At 37.6% G+C, this 18,634-nt stretch overlaps 9 protein-coding genes across 9 annotated transcripts; 6 read left to right on the top strand and 3 right to left on the bottom strand.

The window, feature by feature from the left end:
• Window positions 1-540: 540 nt before the first annotated feature.
• On the top strand, window positions 541-1,215 carry TAD3 (Tad3p; the record flags this gene model as incomplete). Its single annotated transcript, XM_033912168.1, has 1 exon — window positions 541-1,215. The coding sequence occupies one exon, from the start codon at window positions 541-543 to the stop codon at window positions 1,213-1,215; it is 675 nt and encodes a 224-aa protein (XP_033768059.1).
• Window positions 1,216-1,224: 9 nt separating this feature from the next.
• On the bottom strand, window positions 1,225-1,686 carry NKP2 (Nkp2p; the record flags this gene model as incomplete). The annotated part of the gene is made up of 1 exon (XM_033912167.1): window positions 1,225-1,686. One exon carries the CDS (start codon window positions 1,684-1,686, stop codon window positions 1,225-1,227), a length of 462 nt encoding a protein of 153 aa, XP_033768058.1.
• A 660-nt stretch (window positions 1,687-2,346) lies between these two features.
• On the top strand, window positions 2,347-3,897 carry CDC3 (septin CDC3; the record flags this gene model as incomplete). The annotated part of the gene is made up of 1 exon (XM_033912166.1): window positions 2,347-3,897. One exon carries the CDS (start codon window positions 2,347-2,349, stop codon window positions 3,895-3,897), a length of 1,551 nt encoding a protein of 516 aa, XP_033768057.1.
• Window positions 3,898-4,132: 235 nt separating this feature from the next.
• Window positions 4,133-6,082, top strand: SPH1 (Sph1p; the record flags this gene model as incomplete). Its single annotated transcript, XM_033912165.1, has 1 exon — window positions 4,133-6,082. One exon carries the CDS (start codon window positions 4,133-4,135, stop codon window positions 6,080-6,082), a length of 1,950 nt encoding a protein of 649 aa, XP_033768056.1.
• Window positions 6,083-6,233: 151 nt separating this feature from the next.
• On the bottom strand, window positions 6,234-7,097 carry MRPL15 (mitochondrial 54S ribosomal protein mL57; the record flags this gene model as incomplete). Its single annotated transcript, XM_033912164.1, has 1 exon — window positions 6,234-7,097. The coding sequence occupies one exon, from the start codon at window positions 7,095-7,097 to the stop codon at window positions 6,234-6,236; it is 864 nt and encodes a 287-aa protein (XP_033768055.1).
• Window positions 7,098-7,644: 547 nt separating this feature from the next.
• Window positions 7,645-8,841, top strand: ATG39 (Atg39p; the record flags this gene model as incomplete). Its single annotated transcript, XM_033912163.1, has 1 exon — window positions 7,645-8,841. One exon carries the CDS (start codon window positions 7,645-7,647, stop codon window positions 8,839-8,841), a length of 1,197 nt encoding a protein of 398 aa, XP_033768054.1.
• A 624-nt stretch (window positions 8,842-9,465) lies between these two features.
• On the top strand, window positions 9,466-14,232 carry CDC25 (Ras family guanine nucleotide exchange factor CDC25; the record flags this gene model as incomplete). The annotated part of the gene is made up of 1 exon (XM_033912162.1): window positions 9,466-14,232. One exon carries the CDS (start codon window positions 9,466-9,468, stop codon window positions 14,230-14,232), a length of 4,767 nt encoding a protein of 1,588 aa, XP_033768053.1.
• Window positions 14,233-14,704: 472 nt separating this feature from the next.
• IMH1 (Imh1p) lies at window positions 14,705-17,446 on the top strand (the record flags this gene model as incomplete). The annotated part of the gene is made up of 1 exon (XM_033912161.1): window positions 14,705-17,446. One exon carries the CDS (start codon window positions 14,705-14,707, stop codon window positions 17,444-17,446), a length of 2,742 nt encoding a protein of 913 aa, XP_033768052.1.
• A 157-nt stretch (window positions 17,447-17,603) lies between these two features.
• CDA2 (chitin deacetylase CDA2) lies at window positions 17,604-18,542 on the bottom strand (the record flags this gene model as incomplete). The annotated part of the gene is made up of 1 exon (XM_033912160.1): window positions 17,604-18,542. The coding sequence occupies one exon, from the start codon at window positions 18,540-18,542 to the stop codon at window positions 17,604-17,606; it is 939 nt and encodes a 312-aa protein (XP_033768051.1).
• Between the last annotated feature and the right edge of the window lie 92 nt (window positions 18,543-18,634).

Below are 18,634 nucleotides of genomic sequence, written 5' to 3'. Positions count from 1 at the left end.
GTGCCATTGCCATGATTTCTTTTTTCTCTTTTTTTTAATGCGAATCATCAATAGCTCATCTGGAAGTATATATCATTCGACATTCTGAAGGACTGTATTCATTTGGGCGTGTTCGTTATGGTTAAAAAAGTTAATAATCCGCTAAAAATCGATTATCAGAACGGAATAATAGAAGATCGACTTCTGCAAATTAGAAATTTTAAAGATGTAAATACACCCAAGTTAAGTATGTATTTATGAAATCCAACGGAATTTACGATTTCGAGTAACTAACTTCCAAACGTATATACGTGCAGTCAATGTGTGGAGTATGGTAATAGAGCCAAGAGACTCAAAGAAAGTAATTGAGTATGTAAAATGTTTTTTTTGTTTTAGTATTTATTGAAGTAAACTAACTAGTAAAGTAGGCTAATTCGAAACGATTTTCAGAAAAATGATCCTATTTCATTGAAACACTTGAAAAGGATCCGCAAAAACGTCGAGACTTCTACGTTGGAAGTGGTGCTGTGTTCGAAAGAGTACATTCGTCACGAAAACGAAATGGACAATAAATTGAAGAGCATTTGGATTGGAGCAAAAAAATATCAACTGAGGGATGAGATCAAGGTGCCAGAGTTTGCGCCTAGCACAAAGGAACTGAACAATGTATGGTCTGTAAAATACTGGCCGTTGATTTGGAACGGCAACCCCAATGATCAAATATTAAACGACTATAAAATAGACATGCTGGAAGTACGAAATGAGCTATCGCATGTGTCGACCTTGTCTGTGAATATGGCAGCGGCGGGAAAACAGTTTCCAGTGGTGAGCGTTTTTGTTGACCCATCGAGGAAAAAGGACAAAGTGGTGGTAGAAGACGGCAGAAACTGCGAAAGCTCGCTGCCCATTGACCACAGTGTGATGGTGGGTATCCGCACGGTAGGCGAGAGACTTAGGGAGGGTGTAGATGAAGAATCAAACGCGTACCTATGCCTTGATTACGACGTTTATTTGACTCATGAGCCATGCTCAATGTGCTCCATGGCCCTGATCCATTCTCGCGTGAAACGTGTGGTTTTCCTTACAGAGATGCAACGCACTGGAAGCTTAAAAATTACGAGCGGTGACGGATACTGCATGAACGACAACAAACAGCTGAACTCAACGTACGAAGCCTTTCAATGGATCGGCAAGGAATACCCTGTGGGACAGGTTGACCAGGATGTCTGCTGCTAGTTTTTTCCGCTAATTCTCCTCTAATAGATTGATATAAGATTGTATAATTTGTAATAGGCCAGGAATGGCATTGTCTCCGGCGGTCGGTGAGCGGACCATATTTTCGAATTGTGCCAGTTCTAGGATCTTTTCATGGATAGCATCGTCCAGAATCTGCAAACGCTGTTGCAACAGATCATTAATCTTATACAATCCGTCAATCAGTGTCTCGAGGCTAAGTGAGTGAGACATTTGATCGCTTTCCAGAAATCGCAGTAATCTAGAGCGCAGCGCTATAAAGAACTGTTTGATTCGGGCTTGTAAGTCAGAGGCCACCTGCGCGTCTCTAGCCTGAAGCGAATTGTACCAACGGCGTAGTTGCTGCTCGTCGTTCGTGTACGATCGCAGCAGCTGCTTGAACTCCTGGAAACTTACCAGAGCAGTCAATAGGGAATCCGAAACATAGTGATGTAGCAGTTGTTCAGAATTCATTTATACGCTTTTCTTTAAAGCAAAATTCGGAGTGCGATAGTTAAAGCTCTGTTTATTTGTCATGTTGTGCCAACATTTCGAACTTTTCTCGACAACGATAATCGTTGTTTTTTGTTGTTTCTCCGCGAAGCGGGCGGCGGCGACCGCAATGTTCGCCGTTAGTCTTGTTGATGTCTTGTGGTTGTGCAAGATCAATTATTTAGTTTTGTGTGCCAATTGTTCCTGGGGGTGGCAAGAAACCGATTCTAGTGTCAAACGCAAGATACCAGCAGTAGCACTAGAATTGCAAGAAAAGGCAGTGTAAGGGAGCGTGTGAAACGTCTTTAGTAACTTAATTCTTGGTAATTGTGAAATTTATCTCGCGTTCTGTAAAAAAATATGGAATTCCTCCAGTTTCCTCTTTTCTCTTTCTTTCTTGATAAGGAATCACCTGGGCGGCTAATTTGATATTTTCGTCTTTTATGATCTACGTGTATGGTGATATAGCGGGGCGTGTTTTCGCTTCCTGTTTTTTGCCATTTTTTGTCTCGGTTTTAGCAATTGCGTTTTGTGTTGTTTTGTGTATTGGGTCAAAACCTCTCGAGGAAAGCAGATCAAAGAAATACCAAATCTGGAATCACACGACAACTAAACGAACACACCGGACCATACTACGTTGCGATGAGTTTAAAGGAGGAACAAGTGTCCATTAAGCAGGACCCAGAGCAAGAAGAGCGTCAACACGATCAATTCAATGATGTTCAGATCAAGCAAGAGCCGCAGGACCATGATGGGGTGGACTCGCAATATACGAACGGTACGCAAAATGACGACAATGAGACATTTGACGCAGCTGAATCCGGCGTGAAGGCGGAATCCAGCCTCGGTATGGGCATCACCTCCTCTCAGAGCGAGAAGGGTCAAGTTCTGCCTGACCAACCAGAGGTTAAGTTTATTCGTCGTCAAATCAATGGATATGTAGGGTTTGCAAACTTACCCAAGCAATGGCATAGAAGGTCCATAAAGAACGGATTCAGTTTCAACCTCTTATGTGTAGGTTCTAACGGTATTGGTAAAACAACCTTAATGAAAACTTTATTTAACAGTGATGATATTGAGGCCAATTTAGTGAAAGACCGGGAGGAAGAACTTACGAATGATCAAGAGGAAGAGGAAGGGCACGAGAACCAAGCACAGGAACAAAAACACAAGGTCAAAATTAAGTCATATGAGTCGGTTATTGAGGAAAACGGTGTTAAACTAAATTTGAACGTGGTTGATACTGAAGGATTTGGTGATTTTTTGAACAATGATCAAGAGTCGTGGAACCCGATCATTAAGGAGATTGATTCTCGTTTCGATCAGTATTTGGATGCGGAGAACAAAATTAATAGGCATTCAATAAACGACAAAAGAATACATGCATGTCTTTATTTCATTGAACCTACAGGTCATTACTTGAAGCCTTTGGACTTGAAGTTCATGCAATCTGTTTATGAGAAATGTAACTTGATTCCTGTCATTGCTAAATCGGATATCTTGACTGATGAAGAGATCTTAAGTTTCAAGAAAACCATTATGAACCAGTTAATTCAATCTAATATCGAACTGTTTAAGCCGCCAATTTATTCCAATGATGATGTTGAAAATAGCCACTTATCCGAAAGACTGTTCACTAGCTTACCTTATGCTGTCATTGGCTCCAACGATCTTGTGGAGAACTATAATGGTAATCAAGTGAGAGGCCGTTCTTATCCATGGGGGGTGATCGAAGTTGATAATGACAATCACTCTGATTTCAACCTTTTGAAAAATTTATTGATCAAGCAGTTCATGGAGGAATTGAAGGAAAGGACAAGCAAGATACTGTACGAAAACTACAGGTCTTCTAAATTGGCCAAGCTTGGTATCAAGCAAGATAATTCAGTTTTCAAAGAGTTCGATCCAATATCTAAACAACAAGAAGAAAAAACTCTACATGAGGCCAAGTTAGCCAAACTAGAAATTGAAATGAAAACAGTTTTCCAACAAAAAGTTTCCGAAAAGGAGAAAAAACTACAAAAATCGGAAACTGAATTGTTTGCTAGACATAAAGAAATGAAGGAAAAATTGACTAAACAATTAAAAGCTTTAGAGGACAAAAAAAAGCAGTTGGAACTTTCCATAAATAGCGCTTCTCCCAATGTTAACCACTCGCCCGTCCCTACAAAGAAGAAGGGATTTTTACGTTAGCGAAATAAAGACATATAAAAATTTCAAACATACACTATTATTAAATATTATTACTATTAGTTTATAAAACGCGAGACGCGTAAAACAAAAGAAGAAGGGTAAATAAAAAACATGAAAATGAAGAAAAATAGAGTTATTTAACTGAATATTTGTGATGATTTGAATCCTAGAATACAAAAATTGAAATAATAAAGTAGGGAGATTTTAACAATGTCGCCATAACGAAACAAAAAGAATGACTTGCTCAGAATTAACGAATGATCAAATCATAGATCTAATATCGAATTATAAGACTTTTAAAAGAATTATAGAGGCTTCTCTGCCAGAAGATGACAGAAGAAGGAACCTAAACAGCCGAAATAATGATAAAAACCTGTCTAAATTATCGAATGTACAATTTTGGGAACTAGCGACTGATGTCAACAATGAATTGATGAAAAGATTGACAAACTCGAATATGGATGTATCACAAAACGATCTTGATCTGAAAAGAGGAAAAGCACAATCTAAACTATCTCGATTGAACGATATAAAGTTCCATAAATTAATTTTTGATATTTTCACCGAAATTGAAAAGAGAAATTTACATCATTTAGATGTGATGACGCATGCCAATACGTTAGACAAGGGCGAACTCAATTTCTATTTAAATGATTCATTGTTTGAATCTGTAAATATAAACGATGATTTTATGAGCGTAGACGGTATCATTTCCATTGAAGCCTTCCGAGAGTTACGAACTCATTTTGCAGTTTACTTTCAAAATACGCTCCAACGAACTCATCCTGTAGATGCCACCGCCAAGCGTCTACCAGTTCTCCTAGAGACTGTAATTAAGATAGCAAAGTTGATAGGAGATCTCTTACCTCTCTTATCATCAGTTTCACTCCACGATTCTTTAGAAAACGAAATAGTGTACCTGAAAAGCGCTCTATCTCATGCCATCACTTCAACAAGATATTCTCTTGCATATGAAGACCTAATACCACGAATTGTGACTCAATCCTCTATTTCGGAAGTGATATTTGCATTTTGCAATATTGCTCAGATTGTAAAGATCAAACCCACTTCATCATCCCATGGTGCATTGAGTAATGAAAGAGAACTCAGTGATACCGAGACAGATATGAAACCATTGAAGATTATTGAGAAAGTAAAAAATGAGAAAAAAGGTAAAAATAAAGCATCCATGGGTAATAACACTGGTTCCCCTGTTAGTATTTCATCTTCTGATAAAGTCATTATGGAAAAATTGGACATAGCGGCGATTGAAGCATCGCCGCCACATTCCATCATTGAAAAATCCAATTCTCCTGTTGGAAAGAGTACGCTGGCACGAAATAATGCATCTGGAGAAAGAGATCCAGGGTTTGTGTCACTAGTGAAAAATACTACGGATACTCCAAGGGCTACGACTGAGCCATCCTTACGAGATAGCTTGGCTCTGAAAGTTCCTTCGAATTTGAGTAGTTCAAGTTCTCAGAGCAGAGCTCTATCGCTAATTGGTAAATTTCGACAGGATTATCAGTCATCACCGCCAAAGAAAGCTACCAATAAGCCAGCCGTTGGAACGGCCAAGCCGTATACAAATATCCCGCCAACTGTAGATGTACTTCGATCGCCAGTCGTGGCCAAAATGAGAAGATTTAGAGAAAAAGTGCAGAAATTCGGGCCTAACTCTGGTCTTGGATTAAGAATATCTACATCGGAAGAAGACGTGAAGAATTCTAATGTCAAGCTAATCGCACATAACGCTAGCATAAATAACCTTGTCGAATTTGTGGAAATTAAAGCAAAAATTGTTCTTCCTTTGGCACAGGAAATTTTGAATGATATTCAGGCTTGCAAATCGAAGGCGTTCAAGACTTCAGGATCTATTCCGAGCCTGTGTCAAGATTCCATCAAAATTATTCCTATTCTGGAATCGCTGGTCGATATGACTGCAAAAGTAATCGTCCAAAAAGACTTTAAACGGGATTTCAGCAGGCATAGTGAAGAAATTGTTGAAGGGCTTACAGACTGCTCGCAAAGGTTATCAGAACTCTGTACTAATGAATGCAATTCCACAAATTTTAGCAGTAAACGATTCTATCAAAAATTAGCAGAAATCCTGTTGGACATAACTAAGCGCACCAAGAAATTGGTTAAATGTGTGGAGATGGCGAATGAGCAGACCCTTTCATAAAACTCCTCATCATCATTCAATTATAGATCTGTACAGTAAAGCCATATATGTTCTTTAGTTACTATCTTATTTTATTTTTGATCACTATTTACAGATAAAGTTTTCTTTTATACATTTTTGGCCAGTGAGCCATCAATTATATTTTCTTTCTTTACAGAGGTGCTGTCTTTTCCTTGTCGGATATTCTTGTCTTTGCAGATGCTACATTTTCATTAGCAATGCTAACCAACGAATGAAGATCTTCTTTATCTAGCAAACTTCCTTTGATAAATTCAGAAGCTTTTTCAGACCCGTTCGTCGACAGAATTGCACCAATGAATGCGTTCAAAACACTGGCAAAAATCGTAGTTTCACCATTTATATGCCCATCTTTTATTGGGTCCCTCATTTTCCAAAATATGAAAGGGCTCAGATTATGTGATTTAATGAATGCGCATGCTGTGTTTTTGGACGTTAATTCCTTAGCAAATTTCGTTCCCAGATTGCTGAACTGCAAAGAAAGTTGCCCATTCTCGCGACTTTCGACCGGCGAACCATTTTTTAACGAATGGATGCATGTCTGTAATTTCAAAAACTGTGCTCCTAGTAGATTCAGTTTTTCGTTGTATGGCTTTGACCCGTGTGCGAACGACTTATGTGTTAAACACTGCAAAATAAGTTCGTTTGATAAGTCTATTCCGTACTTGGGCAATTGCAGTATGGATCTGACCTTGTCTTGGCATTCCTTTTCTTGGACTTCAGTAAAGAGTACACCGCTGGGGTTTCTCAAATACGACTCTGGATCTCGTCTCAAACCATTAATTCTTGGACCCTTATGAAGGTATATGACTGTTCTAACGCTCTGTAAATTGCAGTTCAAAGCAGCAATGGGTCTCCGTAAGGAACGCGATATCAACATCATGCTATTCTGCGTGTTTCCGAGCTTTCCTACTCTGCACTTTCCACCTACTGTTACAGTTTTATCTCTCGCTCTTGTTCTTACTGTATGCAAGTTTTCCAACGCTTCCCAGAGCATAAGGTTCGATAATGAACCCTAAGTTTTTTTTTTTCAAGGACCCACCTACTAGGTCGAAGTTGAATAATTTCCTAGGTCATATAATCAGAAATCTTTAGGGTCTATCATCCCATCAGGTTTACTGTTAGGTCTGTTATTGCTGCATATCTGCTCTCGCCGTTTGGCGGGGTCCTGCGACGGTCTCTGCACGGTTTGTCTGGGTGGAGTTGGCAGTCAACACTCCGGACCCCCTACCCCGGCTTACCCCCGGCCCATCCGTCCATTTTGCGGTAACCCCTTTGTGCGACAGTTGCTTATCAAGGTACCAGGATCAAGCCATAAAAATTGATCTACACACGATGAGATGGGGCATTGGGAGATATTATTAGTCGGAGTATATCATCACAGCTGGTCAAATATATGCAGGTTACTGGCCAAACCTTTTTTCTTTATTTAAAACAAAAGTTTAGCAGCTACTGTTCAGGTATAAAGTAACAAACACAGTAGCAAAGTAACAATCAGTAACGATAATAAAGACTAGTAGAACGATCGAGCTGTCGAACCTAAAATGTCGGAAGAAGACGATCATTGGAATGTAGTTAGATTACGTAGATTACGTAAAGGGAGAGAAGAGGAAGAGGAGTCATCGAAATCGGAAATATCTTTGGATAGTTTGCATGAAAGCTCCTTCGCAGGAGAGGAGGACGAGGACTTCGATGCAGATGTCCTATCAAACACTAGCAGTGAAGAGTCTGCGCAGATGAATCGTATTTACGATTTTAGAACATCTGATGGATTTAGTAATGCTGGAGCCAATACTGACGAAACTAGAGGTCCCACTATTTCAGAGTCGTTCGACACCTTGTCCGGCTCTAAGATTGGCGGAAAAGTATTGCCAAGTTTGGAGGGGTCGAAACTGAAGGATAGTATGATAAGAAATTCTAGCCCACGAATGGATCATATCACGGATAAAGGCAAGAGCAAGTCGGTTAAATTGAAGATGTGGCATGTTATCATGTTGTCTTCGTTGATTTCCATGACTTTTTCATATCTAGCCCTCGAATATTCCCTAACTGGTGATATGTTGGCAGGTTTTAAATCGCAACAGTCATTACGTAATAATGAAAGAAAACTGTTGTACGACAACATCGATTTCGTTGATAAAAAATCTCATGATTCAACAAGTGACTCTCTAAGTCAGTGGGCTCCTTCAGGAAAGTACTACGTCGATTTTGACAATCATATTGCATACCCATTAAAGGATGATGACCTCATGGGCTGGAAAAGATACAAGACTGACCTAGTTATTCTTTGGTATACAACAAAAGCTCGAATGAAAGACGGTTGGCATAAGAGAATTAACAAAATAAACGGGGGAAGAATTAAGTTACATGCATTTCTCAAGAATGCTTTCAGATCCACCCAAGAAAATTTGAGGATATTGCATAAAGAACAGAAAATCCGTTGGAAAAGGCTCTTCATGCTGTTTCATGATAAATATAAACAATTTTCTCCACATGTTGGAAGGTTTTTCGATCATTCCTGTAAAAAAACAAAGCAGTATTGGTCAAGGTCCAAATTGCAGATACGCAAGCTTCGTTTTGATTCAATAAAACCATTCCGCATTTTTCAATTTAAAGTTCGCAAAGATACTAACTGGTTCATCAAGCAGCTAAAACAGTTTGGATTGAAGTTTCGATATTCGAGGATATATAAAGCGATGTCAGAATGCAAGAAAAAGAGTTATTCTAAATGCAAACACTAGATCTTCCATAACCCAACATGGAGAATGAAATTAGCAAAAGAAAAAAAAATAATTGCTTAGGCGGAGTGTCAGCTATCTCCTTCAAATTTTTACACTTCCTTTTTTTAAAAAATTGAGAATAGAAAAGACGCATCTTTATCTCTATTTTATTACTTTCTCAACGTATGCTATTTATCCCTTTTTTTTTTTGTTTTGTAATTTCTTTTTCTTTTACTCAGTTAGATCCATACTACTATACTTACATATTCTTCGAAGCTTTTTATGAGTTAAATATTTTTTGGTGTTATATTGGGTACAAAAGAGTTGAGCGGTCAATATCGTCAATCATCTCCAGGTTATTATGTAATTTGCTAAAGCGCCTTTTTAACATCGCGGGAGACGGATCTTCGACAGAGACTTGGAAGAAAAATAAAATAGAAAAATAAGCTCAAAAATTATAGAGAAAGCTGTATCATCAATACGGCGAAGACAGTTATAGTGACTTGGCGGCCGTGAAGCAATTCCTTTAATTAGATAGACAGTTTCTTCTTCGGAAAGAAATTGAATAAAAAGAGCCACATTTTTCTTCGAATCAACACTAAAAATAAAACGAAAAAAACAAGGTGGATATTGGATAGTTGTATCATGTCCGATACTAACACGTCTATTCCCAACACAAACTCCACAAGAGAGAGTGGTAATGCTTCCCAAACACCATCGATCAGCTCTTCCTCAAATACCTCCACCACTACAAACACAGACCCATCGTCAGCTTCTCTTTCTTCTTCCCCCTCGACAGGTGAGTTGACCAGTATTCGTCCAATTGGAATAGTTGTTGCTGCTTATGATTTTAATTATCCCATAAAAAAAGACAGTTCTTCGCAACTTTTGTCTGTGCAACAAGGGGAAACCATTTATATACTTAATAAAAACTCATCTGGGTGGTGGGACGGATTAGTTATTGACGACAGTAATGGGAAAGTTAATAGAGGCTGGTTTCCTCAAAACTTTGGTCGACCCTTAAGGGACAGTCATCTCAGAAAGCACAGTCATCCGATGAAAAAATATAGTTCCAGTAAAAGCTCGAGGCGCAGTAGCTTAAATAGCTTAGGCAATAGTGCATATTTACATGTGCCCAGAAATTCGAGCAAGAGCAGAAGAGGAAGTTCTACTTTATCAGCGTCTTTAGCAAACGCTCACAATGTAGAAACAGGTTCCGGTCACAATAATGTCGTATCGATGAATAATTCTACCTTTTCAGCCCCAAACGATGCTTCTCATGTAACCCCTGGATCTTCGAACTTTAATTCTAACACCAGTCTCTCCGAGGAAATGACAAAGAGTGCAGATGGACCAACTGAAACGGGTACAAACACAGCTATGAATATCGGTGACACCAATATGCAAACTTCGGGTGAGAAAGCAGATCCCCCACCAATACCTGAAGAAACTATTAAAATATTACCTTTGGAAGAGATAGAGATGATTATTAACGGCATACATTCGAATATTGCTTCAACTTGGTCCCCCATACCACTGATAACGAAAACGTCAGATTACAAATTGGTATATTATAATAAAGAACTTGATATATATTGTTCAGAATTGCCCTTGATCTCTAATTCAATTATGGAATCCAATGACATTTGTGATAGCGAACCAAACTTCCCGCCTAATGATCATCTTATCAACCTATACACTAGAGATCTACGCAAAAATGCAAGCATCGAGGACAATTCTACAAGATCGAAACAATTGGAAAGTGAACAAAATAGATCGAGCCCTCTAATAGAAAAACAGGATTGGAAGGGAAATGATGGCAATAATAACAATAATAATGATGATGATGATAATGACGAAAACAACAAAAACGAATTCAATGAGGCTGGTCCTTCATCATTAAATTCTTTATCTGCTCCAGATTTAACGCAAAATATTCAGTCAAGGGTTTCCCCAAATCGCTCTTCTATACTGGCCAAGAGTGATATCTTTTATCACTATTCAAGAGACATAAAATTGTGGTCAGAATTACAGGACTTAACAGTTTACTATGCTAAAACGGCTCACAAGATGTTCCTCAAAAAGAATCGTCTAAATTTTACGAAATACTTTGATTTGATATCAGATTCGATAGTCTTCACACAGTTAGGCTGTAGGCTAATGCAACATGAAATAAAAGCCAAAAGTTGCAGTAAAGAAATCAAGAAGATTTTCAAAGGCCTTATTTCCTCATTGTCAAGGATAAGTATCAATTCTCATTTGTATTTCGATTCAGCCTTTCACAGGAAAAAAATGGATACAATTAATGATAAAGAAAACGATAATCAGGATAATAATGGTTCTAGAATAGACGGAGATGACGGCAAAATCGAAGTAGATAATGTGCATGATCTAGTTTCTGTTCCATTATCCGGTAAACGTAATGTAAGTACCAGTACAACGGATACTTTAACTCCAATGAGATCATCATTCAGTACAGTCAATGAGAATGATATGGAGAACTTTTCACTTTCAGGTCCAAGAAATAGTATTAATTCTGTAGCAACACCAAGGACGTCATTGCAAAATTCTACTTTGGAAGATTTTTCTCCATCTAACAAAAATTACAAGTCGGTGAAGTCAACTTACGAAATGGTTGACGTGGAATTCTCTAAATTCTTAAGGCATGTCCAATTACTTTATTTTGTGCTGCAGAGTTCGGTTTTTTCAGACGATAATACTTTACCGCAGTTACTCCCAAGATTTTTTAAAGGTTCGTTTAGCGGTGGTTCTTGGACAAATCCATTTTCGACTTTTATTACGGACGAATATGGTAACGCGTCAAAAAATAAAGCTGTGCCATCCAATGAAGTGACCGCTTCATCTTCCAAAAATTCCTCGATATCAAGAATTCCACCAAAGATGGCGGATGCCATTGCTTCCGCCTCAGGCTACAGCGCAAATTCAGAAACAAATTCTCAAGCCGATTTAAAAGCAAGCAGTGCTGCATCTGGTTCAATTTTTACACCTTTCAACCGTCCTTCTCATAACAGAACCTTTTCAAGAGCAAGAGTTTCGAAGAGAAAGAAAAAATATCCATTAACTGTCGATACATTGAATACAATGAAGAAAAAATCCAGCCAAATATTTGAGAAGTTAAATAATGCTACGGGTGAGCACTTGAAAATTATAAGTAAACCAAAAAGCAGAATTAGGAATTTGGAAATAAATTCAAGCACATACGAACAGATAAATCAGAACGTTTTATTATTGGAGATATTAGAGAATCTAGATTTATCGATTTTCATCAATTTGAAAAATCTGATTAAGACTCCAAGTATCCTATTGGATTTGGAAAGCGAAGAATTTTTAGTCCATGCTATGTCATCAGTCTCCTCAGTACTAACAGAGTTTTTTGATATAAAGCAGGCATTCCATGACATTGTCATCAGATTAATAATGACAACACAGCAAACGACCTTGGAAGACCCGTACTTGTTTTCCTCCATGAGGTCCAATTTACCTGTCGGACACCATGAACCTTTTAAGAATATCGCAAATACACCTTTGGTCAAGGGCCCCTTCCATAAAAAAAATGATCAATTGGCGCTCTCTTTATTCCATGTATTGGTGAGTCAAGATGTGGAGTTTAATAACCTTGAATTTTTAAACAACTCTGACGATTTTAAGGATGCTTGTGAAAAGTATGTTGAGATTTCTAATCTTGCATGCATTATTGTTGATCAGTTGATTGAAGAAAGGGAAAATTTGCTGAACTACGCAGCAAGAATGATGAAGAACAACCTGACTGCAGAACTACTGAAAGGCGAGCAAGAAAAATGGTTTGATATTTATTCCGAGGATTATAGTGATGAAGATTCAGAAAATGATGAAGCTGTCATCGATGACGAATTAGGATCTGAGGAATATATCGAACGCAAAGCTGCGAACATAGAGAAAAACCTTCCATGGTTCTTAACTTCAGATTATGAAAGCAGTCTTGTGTATGATTCAAGAGGAAAAATTCGTGGTGGGACAAAAGAGGCATTAATTGAGCATTTAACCAGTCATGAACTTGTAGATGCAGCTTTCAACGTCACAATGCTAATAACTTTTAGAAGTATATTAACGGCAAGAGAGTTTTTTTATGCCCTGATTTACAGATATAATTTATATCCTCCGGAAGGGTTGAGTTACGACGATTATAACATTTGGATAGAAAAAAAATCAAACCCGATTAAATGCCGTGTGGTCAACATTATGAGAACATTCTTGACGCAGTATTGGACAAGAAATTATTATGAGCCTGGTATACCATTGATTTTAAATTTTGCCAAGATGGTTGTATCTGAGAAAATACCGGGGGCAGAGGATCTTTTGCAAAAGATAAATGAAAAATTGATAAATGAAAATGAGAAAGAAACAATGGACCCTAAGCAGCAAGATTCGGTATCAGTAGTTGTGCCAACAACTAAACGTGAGAATAAATCACCGATACACATGTCTTCGTCTTCTTTACCGTCTTCCGCCTCGTCAGCATTCTTCAGATTGAAAAAATTAAAGCTATTGGACATTGACCCATACACATATGCCACACAATTGACTGTACTTGAACATGACTTATACCTTAGGATCACTATGTTCGAATGCTTGGATAGAGCATGGGGTACCAAGTATTGTAATATGGGCGGTTCTCCGAACATTACGAAATTTATAGCAAATGCTAATACGCTGACTAACTTTGTTTCTCATACGATTGTGAAACAGACAGACGTCAAGACACGTTCGAAATTAACGCAATATTTTGTTACTGTTGCCCAGCATTGTAAAGAATTGAATAATTTTTCTTCAATGACTGCCATCGTGTCTGCTTTGTATTCCTCCCCAATCTACCGGCTGAAAAAGACATGGGACCTAGTCTCCACTGAATCAAAAGACCTTCTGAAGAACCTAAACAACCTCATGGATTCCAAGAGAAATTTTGTGAAGTATAGGGAGCTATTGAGATCGGTGACGGACGTCGCGTGTGTTCCCTTTTTTGGCGTATATCTATCCGATTTAACATTTACGTATGTTGGAAACCCTGATTTTCTTCACAATTCAACGAACATAATAAACTTCAGCAAGAGGACTAAAATTGCAAATATTGTAGAAGAGATCATTAGCTTCAAGAGATTCCATTACAAACTGAAACGATTGGATGATATTCAGACCGTTATAGAAGCATCCTTGGAAAATGTCCCCCACATCGAGAAGCAGTATCAACTATCACTGCAAGTGGAACCTAGATCAGCAAACACTAAAGGTAGCGCGCATTCTTCTTCCGCCAGTGGTACGAAAACTGCAAAGTTCCTAAGTGAATTTACAGATGATAAAAATGGTAACTTCTTGAAACTAGGTAAGAAGAAGCCTCCTTCCAGATTATTTCGATAAAAGCTTATTCAGTTCGCTAAACAAAAAGAACGTTCACTTTATATTAATTGTTACACCTCCATAATTCAAGATGACGGCTTTTTTTTTATATTCTTCGTGACTATGTTTAACTCTACAGGTGGAGTTTTTTTCGTTTCCGAAGATTTAAGAGTATGCCTCATTTGCAGTTCTTTTTTGGTAAAGTTCTTTTTATATATATGTATGTTTTTATATATATATATATCTTTATATATATTTTTTACACCCAGTTAAGTTATTGATCCAGGATTTTGAAACGTGAATTAGAGGATACTCACCGGAAAATATGAAAGAAACAGTGATTTTACTGAATATCATTACCCGCATTTGATATAGTTCTGATTTTTCAGATCAAGTAATAGAAGAGAGTCAAATGTAGTAGGAATGTCAGGCAGCGAACAAAATGAAGTTGGATCTGTGGTGATCATAATTTGAGCTAACGTTTGCTAATTCAATGTTTAAACAGCTGTCACAAATTGGTAAGAACCTTACTGATGAATTGGCCAAGGGTTTAGCCGATGACATGAACCCTACCTCGTCGGAACAACAAATTGAAGACGATAAAAGTGGCTTACCAAAAGAAGTACAAGCTAAACTAAGAAAGTTTGAGAAGTATGAACAGAAATATCCTTTGCTACTTTCCGCTTACAAAAATGAGAAATTAAAATCGGAGAAGTTTGAGGCTGTCGAAAAGATTTTAGCGGAAAATACACCCATATCGAATATTGATGATGCAGTGGATACGTTGCCAGCTTTTTTCCAAGATTTAAACAACAAAAATAACCTATTGAATGACGAGATCAAGAGATTAACTAAGGAGAATTCAGAAGTGGTGCCGGAGAGCACCTCTAGTGAAACTCTAAAAGGCAAGGAAGAGGAATTCTTGAGAAAAGAGCAAGATTATAAAAATGAAATTGATAGTCTTAAAAATAAAATGCAAGCTTTGGACATAGAAATGGATACTTTACAGAAGGAAAAGAATGACACCGTTTCAGGTTTGAGGGAAAAAATAGCTGAACTGGAAAATATGCTAAAGGAAGAAAGGGAGGCAAAAAAGCAGAAAGAGGAAATTTCTATATCCGAATTAAAAGAGGAATTGGGTATCAAGGAACATTCCCTTAAGGACAGTCAAATGAAGATAACTGAATTGGAGCAGAATTTGGCATCAAATAATAATATAATCGAGGAGAAGTCCTCGAAGTTGGCAGAGCTAGATATTTTCTTGAAAGAGAAGGAGCGGAAGATAAGTGTATTGGAAAAGAAAATGAAAGAGCCACCGAAGGCCATGATATCTAATCAAAATGTAGGGAACAATAACAGAAGGAAAAAGAATAGAAACAAGGGGAAGAAAAACAAGGGAAATGTGACTGTAGGTGATGTCAGTGAGGAGGAAACGGTCGATAATTTAATCAATACCGAGGAATATGATAAACTTAAGGAAAATATGGAAGCCTTACAAGAAAAACATAAAGATTGTGAAGACTGGAAACATAAGTATGAGGAAGTAGAAACAGAACTAAAGAATGTTAAAGAATTGGAAAACTCACGGCTCGAAAAATCGGCAAAGGAACAGGAAACCCTCAACTTTGAGTTGATCGAAACCAAAAAGTTACTGAAAGAAAAGAATTTGGAGTTAGAAGAGGTAAGAGACATGCTGAGGACTGTAGGCAATGAGCTTGTGGATGCAAAAGATGAGATAAAAGAATCTTCGAGTAAACAGAATGAAGAGGTAAAAGCCGTTAAGCTGGAACTTGATGATTTACGCCATAAAAATGCAACAATGATTGAGGCCTATGAAGCTAAAAATACTGAATTGAAAAATAGGATAGAATCATTGAGTAAGAAAGTAGAGCATCTGAATAATTTATGTACCGAAAAAGAGAAAGAGCAAACTACATTGAAGAACAAGGTAGCCAAATTGAATGAGGAGATATCTCAACTTACATCCGAAAAATCAAACATAACAAAGGAACTTGCTTCCTTAAGAACCTCTTACAAACAAAAGGAAAAAACTGTGGGTTACTTGGAGGAACAGGTTAAACAATTTAGTGAGCAAAAGGATGCGGCCGAAAAATCAACAGAGCAACTGAGAAGCGACCACGCTAAAATTTCTAACAGACTAGACTTACTAAAAAAGGAAAACGAAACATTGCATAATGATATCGCAAAGAACAGTAATTCCTACGAAGCATATTTGAAAGAAAATGGTAAATTATCGGAAAGATTGAATATCTTGCAAGAAAAATACAATACCTTGCAAAATGTGAAGAGTAATTCAAATGAGCACATCGATTCTATCAAAAGACAATGTGAGGAATTAAATGTTAAGTTGAAGGAATCTACGAAGAAAATTTTATCTTTAGAGGATGAGCTGAATGAGTATGCCAATATTGTCCAAGACAAAACCAGGGAAGCCAACACTTTGAGAAGATTAGTCTCGGACAGTCAAGTTGATGATTCGAGTAAACAAAAGGAGTTGGAGAATAAATTAGCCTATCTGACGGACGAAAAAAGTAAACTGGAAGCAGAATTAAACTTGCAAACATCCAGGAAGGCCAGTGAAGTACAAGAATGGAAGCATACAGCTGCCGAGTTGAAATCAGAAATACACGCTTTAAAGCTTCGTGAAAAGGAACTAAAATCAGAAGTTGAGGCATTGAACCATGCTAATAATGACATCAAACGCAAAACTCAAGCCACTTCGGATGATTCCGACCAGTTGGAACAGATCACATCTAATTTAAAACTTACATTGTCTAAGGCTGATGAAAAGAATTCTGAATTACAATCGACCAATGAGAAACTTTTGAATTTGAATAATGAACTTAACAAGAAATTTGATCGACTGTTAAAGAATTATCGTTCTTTGTCCTCCCAATTGAACGCCATAAAAGAAAGACACCACAGCGAAAATTCAGGAAGGGTTAGTAGGTCTGGTTCTCTCGGTTCTCTAGCGAACGCGAATATTAATTCCTCATCAGCCAGTAATTCTAATTTGACCAAATTAGAGAATATACGATCATCAAGTCCATTAGAGTTAGACTCCGAGAAAAATGAAAAAATTGCATATATAAAAAACGTTCTGTTGGGATTCTTGGAGCATAAGGAACAACGGAATCAATTGCTGCCTGTAATTTCCATGTTGTTGCAGTTGGACAGTACTGATGAAAAAAGACTAGTTATGTCTCTGAAGTAAAAATGTAATTAAAAGCAGAAGATATGTATATATCGAAACAACTTTTTTCCTCCTGAAATATAACAAGAAGTTGTTGCATGTCTATATATAAAAACTAGAGCAATTTTTTTTCAAATTATGATTAATCCTCTTCTATTTTTGTTCGATTTTCTGAAAATCAGGACAAGAATTCTTTGATATAATCAATTCCACCGACACAATGAGAAACGGTTGATTGATCATCACCTATCAACTTATTGATCTTGATGGCAAGATCGACAGTTTTTTCTGTTGAATCGTGTTCTAATATTAATCCGGTACCTGATTTGTTCCAGTTTATTACATTTTGAAGAATTTCTTGTTCAGTTATGGCAGAATCATTGAGAAGGAGGCTCCAATCAAAAGTGTCATGATCCCATAAGACAGCTTGTAAGCCGAACTGCCTTGTGATCGCTCTTACTCTATTATCAATTCCGCCATAAGGAGGTCTGAACCATTTGGGTGTATGATTGCCGGTGGCATTCATTGCCCAGATGGACCATTCAATCTGAGCTATTATTTTTTCATTTGTTACATTTGGCAAATATACGTGAGACCATGTATGTGAGCCAATTAAATGTCCCTCCTTTTGAATTCTATGATATATATCTGGATGTTGGACTATATTGATACCTAAATTGAAAAAGGTAGAGTTATGCTTCAACTGGTCCAATAATTTAGTAGTAGAAGCAGAAGGACCATCGTCAAATGTCTGAGAAAGTTTGGAACATGTGTACACATCATCGTGCTCGGTACAATGATGACAGTCGAAAGAACATGATTCTCTTGGAACGGCGCCGCAATGATTTTGATCGTATTCTTTATAATCTGGAATTTGACTGAAATCGATGAAATCTAAAGGTATATAAGGAGGATCCAACCCAGGCCATTCTTTTAACCCGGTGAATGCACTAAGCCATTCCGGAAAAGGCGTTTTTGTAGCAGCTCTTTCCAATACTGGAAACTGAAAGTCAATCTGCTTCAACTCTCTCCGATTAGCTTCCGCCTGAACAAATTGGCCCAGGCAAGAAAGCGCAATGACACATTGCAAATCAATTCTGCTTAGTTGTATTCTCATTTTCAGTTGCTGTTCTGTTGAAATAATAACAATTCTCTTGAAGTTTGTCTACGCACTGTAGCTTTTTACCAAATGATAGAGTATGTTGAAGG

This window comes from Saccharomyces paradoxus, assembly GCF_002079055.1.
Source record: "Saccharomyces paradoxus strain CBS432 chromosome XII sequence".
Classification (NCBI taxonomy): domain Eukaryota; kingdom Fungi; phylum Ascomycota; class Saccharomycetes; order Saccharomycetales; family Saccharomycetaceae; genus Saccharomyces; species Saccharomyces paradoxus.
This window is presented reverse-complemented; position numbering and strand designations above follow the sequence as displayed.